Here is an 11,555-nt window from a genome sequence, read left to right on the forward strand (position 1 = left end):
GGTTAGCGTGACAACTACATGCAACGTTATTATGGCCCGTTTAGAAAGTTGTGTTCAGAGCGATCGCTACGACTACGAACGGTAGTACCCGGTTGTAACGACGAGTTTCTGTGGCAACGAGGTGCCAAACGGCCGTGTCGTTCGCAACGCGAAAAGTTGAACCGTGCTAAACTTTTTCACTCTACGTTTGGGAACAAACGGAGCGACCACATCGTTAAAACAACCAAGGGCCGAGGAAAGCTCGGCCGCGCATGTTTCATACAGGTCGTGGTTGCTGATATCCGTTTAAAAACATGGCGTCGGTGGTGATTGTCGACGTGGTAAGCGTGGTGGAAGGTCCTCATTCCGCGTATATAGAGTGTTATCATGGGGTGTGAATTCTTGCCTATCTTGCGATGATGAACAAGCAAGTCCTAGAGGAGAAGATCCATCTACTTGTGCGGCGATGGCGGCCCCTCGTATAGCAGGAATGCTCGTGCCGCCGCCCTCTCCCTCGAAACCCAATCCTTAGCCTTCTCAATTCTCTGCCACTCCTCCCCCGGTCATCGCACCATCGTCTCCGACTGTCAGGATGCGCTTCGCGCCTTCATTGGTTACGCGATTCCTTCCTGCGTTCTGCGCACACTTTCAGTTCACCTGGCCTTATACCCCACAGAACCTAAACACTCCATAAGGTTCCAGGCCACGCCGGAGTGCCTGGATACGTGTTGACTGACCAACTCTCCTGTGCTGCAATCCCCACGGAAGACTCGCGCTCTCCCTGCCCTAACCGCTTCCATCCCCCCAGACATATCTCGCCAGAAACAAGCTAGTCGCCGCAGAACCCTTGCATAGCTCCTGCATGACTCGTGTCAAGACGCCTGTCTTGTCCGGCAAGCCCAGGCACCCGGCCTCCTCACCTCTCACATCATACGCTATCAAAGATCGGCTGTATAACACGAGAGCACACAACACTAGTGCGCCAACGGGAGAGCGCGCGACGGGAGAGCGTCACGGCACCAGAGCACCGCGACACCAAAGCGCACGACAGGAGAGCGCCGCGGCATGAGAGCGCGTGTCATTAGAGCGGGCGTCGTGAGGGCGCATGTGCGCGCTTTGGAAATGATCGATATTGGGGTCTTCACACACATGTTTTCACGGAGGTGACATTTTAACACCAAATGGAGTCGCGTTTGAAATGCTTGATGTCACTTAATTTGATGAGTATGCAAATTAAGCTGGACGAAGTGACAGAAGCTTGTTGAAAGCAGCGGTCTGCAGTCACGCCATTTAACATCATTTATTTCGTTCAGGTTATCTATACTAACACAATACATTACTGCAGCTGCAATCGCTGCCGCTTATAGAGTGCTACTTTTAAAATTTGTCACTACTTCCACTCTCGAAACAATTCTAGTTGTTATGTTTGTCCACCAGAAACAAAAATTCGCTTCATATATAAATATGGGTGAAAAAGAAATCAGTATAGCGATGAGCTTTTTGGGGCGGATTGAACATTTTAGTCTACTGAGAGTAAGGTTACAGGATAGTACCGTGCGCGCAGGTGTTACATAACTATAATGTTTAATTCTGGCAAATCGGAACGCACTCGAAACCAACCTGTTCGTTCCTATGAATAATGACGAAATATAAAGGTGCACTCACAAATTGTGCATGTGCTGGCTGTCGCGTAACAGATAATCAAATGTATACAACTAGATTCCTGGCCGGTTCCATTTTTTGTGTTCGTGCGTTTGGCGCCCAATTTTCTCGTTTTCCGAAGCGACAAACATGCGCATGCTGGGCTGAGGAGGTCGCACGCTGGGCTGAGGACTTGTGATTCTTGAAATGGTGTATAGAAGGGGATTCGATACCTGAGCATTCTGCCACGGGATAAAGGCACCCTATACTCTGTTTCACTTTATGATGTACCGCAGGAAAGGCTACAAGCGCGAGCTCCTTGCTCTAGGGCACATCTCGGCGGCACAAGCTCTCGTGCGTGAAGAGTAGCTCCCAACGCTATGAGCTCGCGCTTCTAGCCTTCTCTGCGGTACAACATGAGGTGAAACGGAGTATAGTGACGGCAGCTGTTGTTCAGCGCCCTCGTCACGCGCGCTGTCGTGCCGAGGCGCTCTGCTGTCGTGCGCTCTCGTGTTGATGCGCTTGCCTGTCATGCCCTCTGCCGTCGGCGCTCTCGTGTCGCGCGCTCTCCAGGCGCCCCCCATCTTGACCGGTCCCGCTCCCGCCCCCGATGCGCATCACGATACCCTGACACCCCGCACGTGCTCTGGGACTGTCCGCGAACGCTTTTATCCTCATTAAATTGTACGCAGCTAAGTACAGCTATCGCTACTTAAAAATAAGAACGGTTGAGAGGAGCTGGGTTTGTCCCGACCACAGCACGAGCTTCCAAGCTTCGACCACGCATCGGCGTCTCGGGAGCATCCAGCGTGTAGTCATTCAGTCAGTCAAAGCATTTATTGAGCCGAGAAGTATGATACAGGGGAGCGGGAAGATAGAGTCCGTGTCGGTGGCTTCGCGGCTTGGACAAGAGGGTACGTGCAAGCAAAGAAAGGCTAAAGGCAACAAGTGCGCGCTAAATGCCGGGCGCTCCAGAGAGACGTCTAGCTGCTTTTGCCTTGTCAGTGACTATAGGTAACTGCATTAATTTAGTTTTTAGGCTACTGAGCATCCGTATTATTTGTAAAGGCGTCTGACAGGTATTTCACGCAATGTCTATTCCAGTTCCAAAGGTTTGAGGTTTGCAAAGTACAATGTATGGTAAGAACGAATAATTTTGTAAGAAATGAGTACGTAAGGTTGAAGGATGGACTTCCTTGCGGACCATATGGTGAGGTAAGTGACAGCTGAAAGGCTGCGATGCATAGCGTTTATTTAACAAAAATCATCAAATTAATGCTCATAAAAAAACAAAAACAATCTTTGCTGGGGGAAAGACATCATACAACGAAACGGCGAATGCTGCATATATCCCACCTCCGCTAATTGCATAAGATATTGTTGCGGACTTGTGGCTTATGGCCTTTGTAGCCTCCAGCAGCCCTATGAAAAATATAAAACAACCATACAGGTGACACTCGCGACCCATGTCCCGTAATACCATATAAAAATTGTATGATATAAAATATATTTTTTGTTTTTGAGTGAAGAAAGCACAGATCAATTAACCATTCTGCAATTAAGCAGCCTTTTCAATCGTCTGTTTGACGCACTATTGCAATCCGATATACGGCGTTTGAAGGAGAATCCATGAATAGAAGTATAGATTCATGTTTGTTTAGAAGTTTTGCGATTTCAGAATAGAAAGAAAGCATAACGCTGACAAAACAGGTTACGTATTGGCTTTGCCTTGTAGGATTTTCCGGAAATGTCCATTTGATAGTTGGTGACGGTTGTTTACAGTAATTTACTTGTCAGGGGGCAGAGAAATGAAAGTATTGTTTTCCACCTGTCTTATCGTTTTACAGTTAGCTATATTTCAGAATGAATTAAAAAAAAAAAAAAAACATGAAGTAACACTGGCGGCCGCCAAATTTAGAGAATCACTTCTTGCGCGGAGCGTGTCATTGGATTCGAGCTCACGCCGAGTGCGGCCAAAGCACTCCTGTCAAATATGTTTGTCACCGAGTACGCGACAAACGCTTACTCGTGTCTCATGAATGCTCAAAGTGTGTGCCGAAAATATGGCGGCCTCGGAGAAATTATTGGAGGGCGCGCATTTATGAGAAGCGACCTATCAAGTAAATGCGGCACACAGTTTTTTTTTTTAGAGCGCAGCTCTTAGGGGCCCGTTTCCAGCCTGAGCGGCGTCGCCGTTGGCGTCGGCGTCGCCGTCGCCGTCGGCGTCGGCGTCGGCGTAACCGCGCCCCTCCCTCTCCTTCTCCCCCTCCTCCTCCCCTCCTCCTCCTCCCCCTTCTCCTCCCCTCCTCCTCCCCCCCTCTTCCTCCTCCCCCTCCTCCTCCTCCCCCTCCTTCTCCTCCTCCTCCCCTCATTGTCCGGCTTGAGCGGCAAGGAGGAAAGCAGTACGAAGGTGGAGGAGGGGGGGAGGAGAGACGAGGAGGCGGAGGCGAGGGGAGGGGAGGAGCTTGAAGGACGAGGAGGTGGTAAAGGAGAGGGACGGGGAGCAGGAGGGGAGGAGGACTAGCAGGCATGATCACGAGGGAGGAGGAGGAATATACCCTCCACTCCTCCTCCTCAAGAGCTGCGCTCCAATTCGGCGTTACAGGAAGTTGTAAACGGCTTTCACTTTTTAAATATTGTGTATTTACTTGCAAGGTAGGTGTATAAAATATGAAGTATTGTTTGCTCCTTCAAATAGCAAAGATAACTTATCATCCACAATACTACCAAATTTAGTTTACAGTTCATCGTCATAGGAGCTTTTAATGTGGTATTGTAAGATATGGGCCGTATTATAGTCTGTTTAGTATGTAGGCACATAGCGTAGTAAGATATATATTTGTTCATACATACAGGGTGTACACCAAAATTTATACTTTGAGCGCTAACACATCTGTTCGTCTTCGTTTTCTTCGATTGTAATTTTATGGTCAGACCGTCCCACAAATGCACTCCCGTCATTTTTCTTCCTGCTCTAATTTTGTCTAAGCGTCAAGTTTTACAGAAAGTCAATTACGCAAATGACGACGACGAGATCGTCACGGACGAACTTGCCGTCGGTCTGGACGCTCTTACACGTAAGAGCGCTTTTTCATGAAATGGTGCCCACACAAAACCTTCGCGCCTACGGGGCCAAGCTATCGCGCGCGACACTACGTTTCCAATTTTTCCGTCGCGTCCTACTGCACAACAGTCTTCGCGCGACATTTGGAACTGCTTTCGTGTTCTCTGTATTCTCTGATTGCAAGCTACACATGTGATCGGAGAGGAAGCAGGCAAGCCGATGTCGAAGGACCAAGGGTAGCTGAGCGAGCCAGCCGGGCGTACCTCCACGCCGGGCGGCACATCGGAAATTCCTCATGGAGTAAAACCACGAAGGAATCCCAGGGCCCTGGTTTGCCTGTTTGAACGTCCCTCTCTTTCGCCCAAGCAGAGATAATAATCACCACGGCGGGACCAAAGGACTGGGAGATCGCAGCAGGCAGCGATGTCCCGGCCCCGCTTGGTCCCGCCGTGTAGATTAGTGCCGTAGGAGACGCCCGTGGCCCTTTCGCGCTCACGCTCTTTGTATGGGAAAAAACGACTCGTGTCAGTAAACCGACCCTCGTTGACGGCGACGTACTACCATGGGAAGGACCACCGAGGACGGCCGGCGGCGGCGACACGATGGCTGTAGAATATTGGCGGTAAACAACAGTTTTGGAGGCGAAAACGATCAACACCGCGGAAAGCAAAAAAGAAAAAAAAAAAAAACGCGTCCGCCTTGTGACAATAATTGCGCGTAAATGGGCACCGATAGGGCCTTAAAAGTAACAAAAGAAAGTTGCCGCCGCCGCGTGTGTCTACACACCGTCTCACTAAAACCGTGCAGTACAAGCTACAGGCGAGAGAGTGTATCCATATATGTTAAAGAGGAGGGAAAAGAGAAATGGGGGAATCCCAGCCCTTCTCTGTCGTTCCTCCTTCCTCTCTTCTTGAACAGGTTGGCATACGCTCTTTCCCCTGTAGGGCTACTCTGCTAAGTTTTAGTGAGACGGAGTATACTTGCCGGTGTGAGCGCACTTGTGACCTACTTGAAAAGAGGCCAATAAAGCGTACCGGATTCGCGCCATGGTTTTACTCCGTAAGAATATAAACTATGCGCGACGAGGCGGAAGGTCAAAGGGCAGGGGGACGAGGGCGACAATAATGTTGGAGTTGCCGTGTAGTGCGACAGGGTGCGAGTGCGGCGAGCTTGGGCAAAGCTATAGTCGGTGAGAGGTTAAAAAGAGTTCAGGGAAAACTCCCTCATTCTCTTTCCCGTTTAGCAGAGCGAACGCTAGAGAGGAGGTCGCCTCCTCCCCTGCGTTCTTCTCCGCTAAAATGGAAAGAGGTGCGAGAAGTTTCCCCTGAATCTTTAACCTGTCACGGACTTTAAAGGCCGCTGTACAAACGGGACGTTCTGCAGGGAAGAACCTTCTCTCCCGAAGCTGGAGACGGAAAGGGAAAGGGCCAGCGTTGGGTGGAAAGGGCGTCTAGAGAATGGGATTAACCTCGGGGCGAGCCATCCTCTCGAGAAGGAGTGGGGACGGAACAAAGCTGCCGTGGGGGTTCCGGCTCCCAGGTGGAAGATAAGCTTGTCAAACGGCGACCTCGGATGCGAGGACGGGCACGTCAGAGAATTTGAAAATAGCTGCTTGATTAGCCGGACGACCCAGTGCGGTCTACTGGCTCTAGAAGGTGACTCGGATGAAGAAAACTCGTTTTGTTCCAAAACTCTAACAGCATTCTGGAACGTGAACTTTTCCCACAAATAAAAACAACACATACATGAAAAACTACGAAGGCACCTAAGCTTTCTCCTATGATGTGAGAATGCGTGAGTATTACAAGCAGAGTTATGTCGGCGCAACTTGCAATATAGAAAGAAAAAAAAAAGTTTTGTTGGCGCAACTAGGCGCAACGAATAGCGCGCTAGTTTCACGATCAAGAGGGCCTAGCTTCGAAACCGGGCAGGGGATGGTTTTCTTTCTCGTGTTATTTTTTATTTCGTTTATATTTTTGTTGGGTCACGTGTCAATAAAAATCAAATGAACAGAAATTTTTTTTGGCCACGTCACCAGAGATTTCTTTTTTCTTATTTCTCCTTTTCTTCTGTCTTTTTTTTCTTTTTTTTTCGGTTTACGCTCCCTTTTGCAAAACTCTTTGCACCTATTTCGCGTTACTTTGGCGTTAGCCAAATCATTTTATTTATGGCAGGGAATTCTGCCGTACGTATCTTATGTTACTATTACCAATCCTGGCTTGCAATACGCATAAAGAATTTCGTCCGGCAACCAGTTTGGGAATGACGAGGCCAAATTTGTGTTATAATTGTTTTGTGGTATAAGCATAATTTCGGCCTCGTTATCCGTCGGTCTCTATGATTGGCTCTTCAAGTATATTTTGGGAAGGCAGACGACTGGCATTTTTAGAGTGCACGTGTGTCGACCAGAGTGAACATTGCTGAAGCGCCTCCAGTGTGATTTTGGCCGTAAATTACTGGAGGCACCGGGCAAACCGCAATGTAGAAAAGTATCTACCTTTCTGGTTTCACAAAGAGCTATGAGACGGACGAATCCCAGCCGAGTCAAACTACCGGCTTGCAAACGCAATCGTGTTGACAATAGCAAGGAGTTTGTATGACTCTCTCTGGCGGTTTGCAGAGGGTAAAGGCACGGAGGTAATATATGTTTTCGCCTAGTCACCTCGCAAACGGTCGGGTATTGGATGTAGAGATCAATTTCGCTTGGTTTTATTTCCGGGATTATAGCTTGATTTTTGTGTTCCTAATTTCCCAGACAGAACGAAATCGCGTTTCTCGTGTGGCGTCACGGCGGTGAGACATAAATCAATCAGTGTACCGGAATTCGACGCTTGTGCTCGTTCTATAGCGCTTTTAAAAGCCGTGCGATCACGGCTGTGCAACGTCAACAATGCATAAACTGCAGTTACTTGTACTCGTATTGCATCGTGAGGGAACGACTATGACTGGGTAAACAAAAATGGGGAGAATGGGTGCGTGTGATTTGTTGAAGTTCGAATCAACAAATCAAGCTTCAACGAATGCGATAGTATTGCATTCACTCAACCAGCTATATGAGTTTTCAGACGGTATATACCTTCCAAGTATGCGATTCGTGTTCTGCCAGTGGTAAAAAAAAAAAAAAAAGTTTACGGTGACTCGAGCTGCTCGTAAGCGTAATCTTGGGGTCGATGCACGACGAGGGGTCTTCAATCATAAAAATTGTTTGATTAAGATTATTGGCAACGCTACAAATTTGAAAGCCAAGCAGTGAAGGCAACGGTATTCTTATAAGTATTATATACATTTTCTTTTACACTGTTTGAATACACTGCCGTCGTTATGTTCTTGAATTATTGGCTAGCTTGTGGCGGACAGGGAAATCTTGCAGGACCATTATGATAGGACCTACACTAAACCTGCCGCGCTTCGAAATATGTTAGTCTAATGCATACAAGCTTTTTCAAGGTGGACGGAGCGTTGCGCATCCGGCAAAGCGCATGTGGTCGCTGCCCGCGGCGTTTTTTTTTTTTTTTTTCTTTTTTCGATCAGCGAAATAATTTTAGTCAAGCAGCAGGCCCCCTCTTCGGCGGGTTAGGCCGGATTAACGGAGGCGTCTCCTAATCCACTCTCCGTGTTGTCCCCTCGGGGGAGGGCGGTAAACAGGTGGGGGAGGGCGGTGAAGGAAGGAAAAGAGGGCAGGAGAGGAGGAAACGCAAAAAAAAGTGGAAAGCGCGAACTGTACGGCGGCCTTTAAGACGTTGCGGAAAAACAAAGTGCTAAAAGAAGGGAAAGGAAACAATCGAGATATCGAGCCCATGCCGTTCGTCGTACAAGCGACTTTGGCTTGGGCAAGCATGGGGCCATGGGAAAGTCTAAAATGAGAGAGCGTACACGGTCATGATCACGGGGTTTATGTACAATATGTCGTGACTAACTTTGCCAGGGTGCTTCGTTACCAGATTAAAAATTATGAACATTCGTATATTGAGTACTGCAATCATTAGAGCTGTACCAACTCTACTAAAAGTACACTACAGAGAGCTGCTGCTAGGTGACTGACGATCGAAGCACGTGCGGCGGAACAAAGCCGTTTTTGTCCTTTTTGCATTGCCAATAAAGGCAAGCGCCAGTGACTAATAAAAGCCTTTTTGCCGGCGACACTAGACATGCTGCCAGTGGCCAGTGGCACTCTTCTCTCGCATTCATCACAAATCAAGCGTTGTTAGAATATCTCTCTGTACGACTCATTCCGAGAATCATAATTAAGTTTGTAGTACAGGTTGAGCATCATTTGCCACGCTCCTCTTCAAATCGCGGATATATTTCTTTTTAGTTGAACAAATGACTGGAGGCGGGCTAGCGAAGAAAACACAGAAGTACCCCGCAGCGACGCGCCTGAGAAACTATAAGAGCGCAGTTGCAGTTGGCAGGTGACATTTAAAAGCAACAGCAAGGTCATTTTAAAGTTCAAATGACTACTTCCAATAAATATCTAACTCGGGTTAAGTCTGTACATAATGACGTTAAATTATATAACTTAAGTTTTAAAAGAAATCCTTCTTTGCAAAACGTCACTTCGGCCACGGTGACATGCATGCTCAATAAACCAACGTGATTGCAATGAAAACGTCGCCAACCAGAAGCCTAACCGTTCCAAATTTGTTACATATTTAACTGTCAAATATCACGTTTGAGAGCTTCATTGAAACAAATTGTTTCACTGGTACAAAACACGAACATTACGTTAAGGACAAAGACGATGCACCTATTACTATCAAAGCTTTTGACACACTACCTTGCGAGGCGCGAGAATACTTTGCCAGGCCGCGTCACAGCCCCTACCTAGCCTTTCGCTGCGGTTCAATCGAAGAAGAATAGAAGCATACCCGTCTAACTTTCGCGGCCTAACCCTTTTTAATATTGAGAGATATTCTGTCACTTTATAGGCCGCGTATTCTGCTTTCTCCTCTTCAACAGAAATGCAGCTTTGGTCTATGCCGTGGTCCATGCGACGTGCAGTTCTTCGATCCAGTAAAACCAAGAAATGGTGAAGATTTTCATCAAAATAAAACTGATTTATTATGACCACAGTTCTTCTAGTAGAAAACTTGTTAGTGATGCGTTAAGGAAAAAATAGCATTAACAAGTCACAATAAAGACGCCTCTCTTCCCATCGTTTTCTACTAGTAATGTTGCAGGATGCACAGTCCTTGCAAAAAGCGGATTCAGACAAAGTCAGAGATGGTGACTAATATTTGTATTGTCCTATTCAAAGCTGTAATAAAGATATATAAATATAGGCGTGTGGAATGATCGTAATTTTAAATTTCTGGGATGCTTAGAGCACATAGAATGAGTTACGGCCATAAATTGGCAGCGAAGTGGAAATGGGCCAAACGGTTCGTGGTCATAAATATTCCTGAACATAAATTGGCAATCCTAAGAAGCTCTCCGGCGTCCCTCGAAGAAAAGGAATTTCAGCTTCGGAATATGCATTAAGAAAGGCAGTTCGTTATTTCTGTATACATCAAATACTCATAATGGGATAAAAAAATTGTTTCATGTGCTTTAGCATATATGATATTGTAGCTACCCTTTAAAGAACCATTTAACAAATTTTAAATTCTAAATCACAAAGTAATGAGTAAGTATACTGCTGTGAAACCTCGTTCCTACACTTGGAAAGCTGCAGTCGAGTCATAGAACCTCTGAGGATTTTTTTGGGTCACTCTCGTCTTTCCTGTCATCGTAGTGCCGTGAGTTTTTTTATCACTACTATGCACGTTAAAGACTCCAGGCTAGCAATACTGCATTTTTAAACTTTTTTTGTCTAAAGCAAAGACACCCATTGAGGGTGACTAACTTTCTGTCGTATAAAGTTCAGTGTTGTGCAAAATACTCAAGAGTATTGTAGATGAAATACTAAATACACATTTGAAAATGTATCTAGAGTAGTGGCAATTTACTTTTACCACGAACTATCATGAGTAGAGTACAAATAATTTAAAGAAAGTTAGTGCATTACTTTTGAAGGTACTATGCAAGTAGGCTATAGGCTGGTAATAGTGTGAATAAAAAACGCCACAAGATGGTGCTCTACTTGTGATGACGAATATCGCATTATGCTGTCACATTTTTTACTTTCAAGCTGCTTCAATCGAAGTTTACTTGAAATAATTTGGATATGCAACATAATGGAACAAAAAGGAGTCATATATTGTAGATATTGCCACGCGCGTCGCCGAGCAAGCGCGTGCGTGGCCGAATGCTTCAGCACCTGACTGTCGCGCGGATGGTCTAGGTTCGATTCCAGTCAGCGGAATATCCTCAACTTGGCGTTCTTGTAAGTTCTAAAACATTCTCGTCTGATCGAGTTTCAAATTTTCTACGCGTCGGAAGTTGTATGCCGAATGTTCCAGAAACCCACGAGGGTACATAAGGGACCCCGCATGGCGAGTGGAGTTAGTCTCGCTCCAGCGTTCGATCCAGCTGTTTCGCCGACTTCGACGCCGCGACGCTTTGCTGTTATCTTCAGTTACCTTTTTGTTTTGTGCACAAGTTCGCCCTATTAAACATTTAGTTTCTTCAGTTATCAACGCCTCATCAATCGTCCTTCGTGACAATATGACACCCGACCTGCTTTAGTTTCGTGGCAGGCTCGGCTCCTGATGTATTCCGCAATTAGAGCTTAATACGCCTTGTCTCAATCCGGGGAACTTGACACGTAGTCCTGCATTGCAAGTTCCTTACAGCCGAACTAGAAGTTGATCAGGCAGACAGACTTGCTGGTGAGTACGCGAATGAACAACAAACGTGCGGGCTCAGGACAAACATCGGCTCAAGGAAAGCAGCCTCTGTTCCTGATCAACATGCAAAGACGAGTATTTTG

The 11,555-nt window shown here is 46.7% G+C and overlaps 1 protein-coding gene across 1 annotated transcript in view; it reads left to right on the forward strand.

The window, feature by feature from the left end:
• Window positions 1-9,751, forward strand: part of LOC120843034 — a 33,172-nt gene extending 23,421 nt beyond the window's left edge. The window contains exons 3-4 of the mRNA XM_040214242.1: window positions 2,725-2,835; window positions 9,644-9,751. Coding sequence (XP_040070176.1) covers window positions 2,725-2,835; window positions 9,644-9,751 — 219 coding nt within the window. The remainder of the gene's footprint in view (window positions 1-2,724; window positions 2,836-9,643) is intronic.
• Window positions 9,752-11,555: the final 1,804 nt, after the last annotated feature.

Source organism: Ixodes scapularis, unplaced genomic scaffold (assembly GCF_016920785.2).
Source record: "Ixodes scapularis isolate PalLabHiFi unplaced genomic scaffold, ASM1692078v2 PGA_scaffold8__174_contigs__length_109621045, whole genome shotgun sequence".
Lineage (NCBI taxonomy): Eukaryota > Metazoa > Arthropoda > Arachnida > Ixodida > Ixodidae > Ixodes > Ixodes scapularis.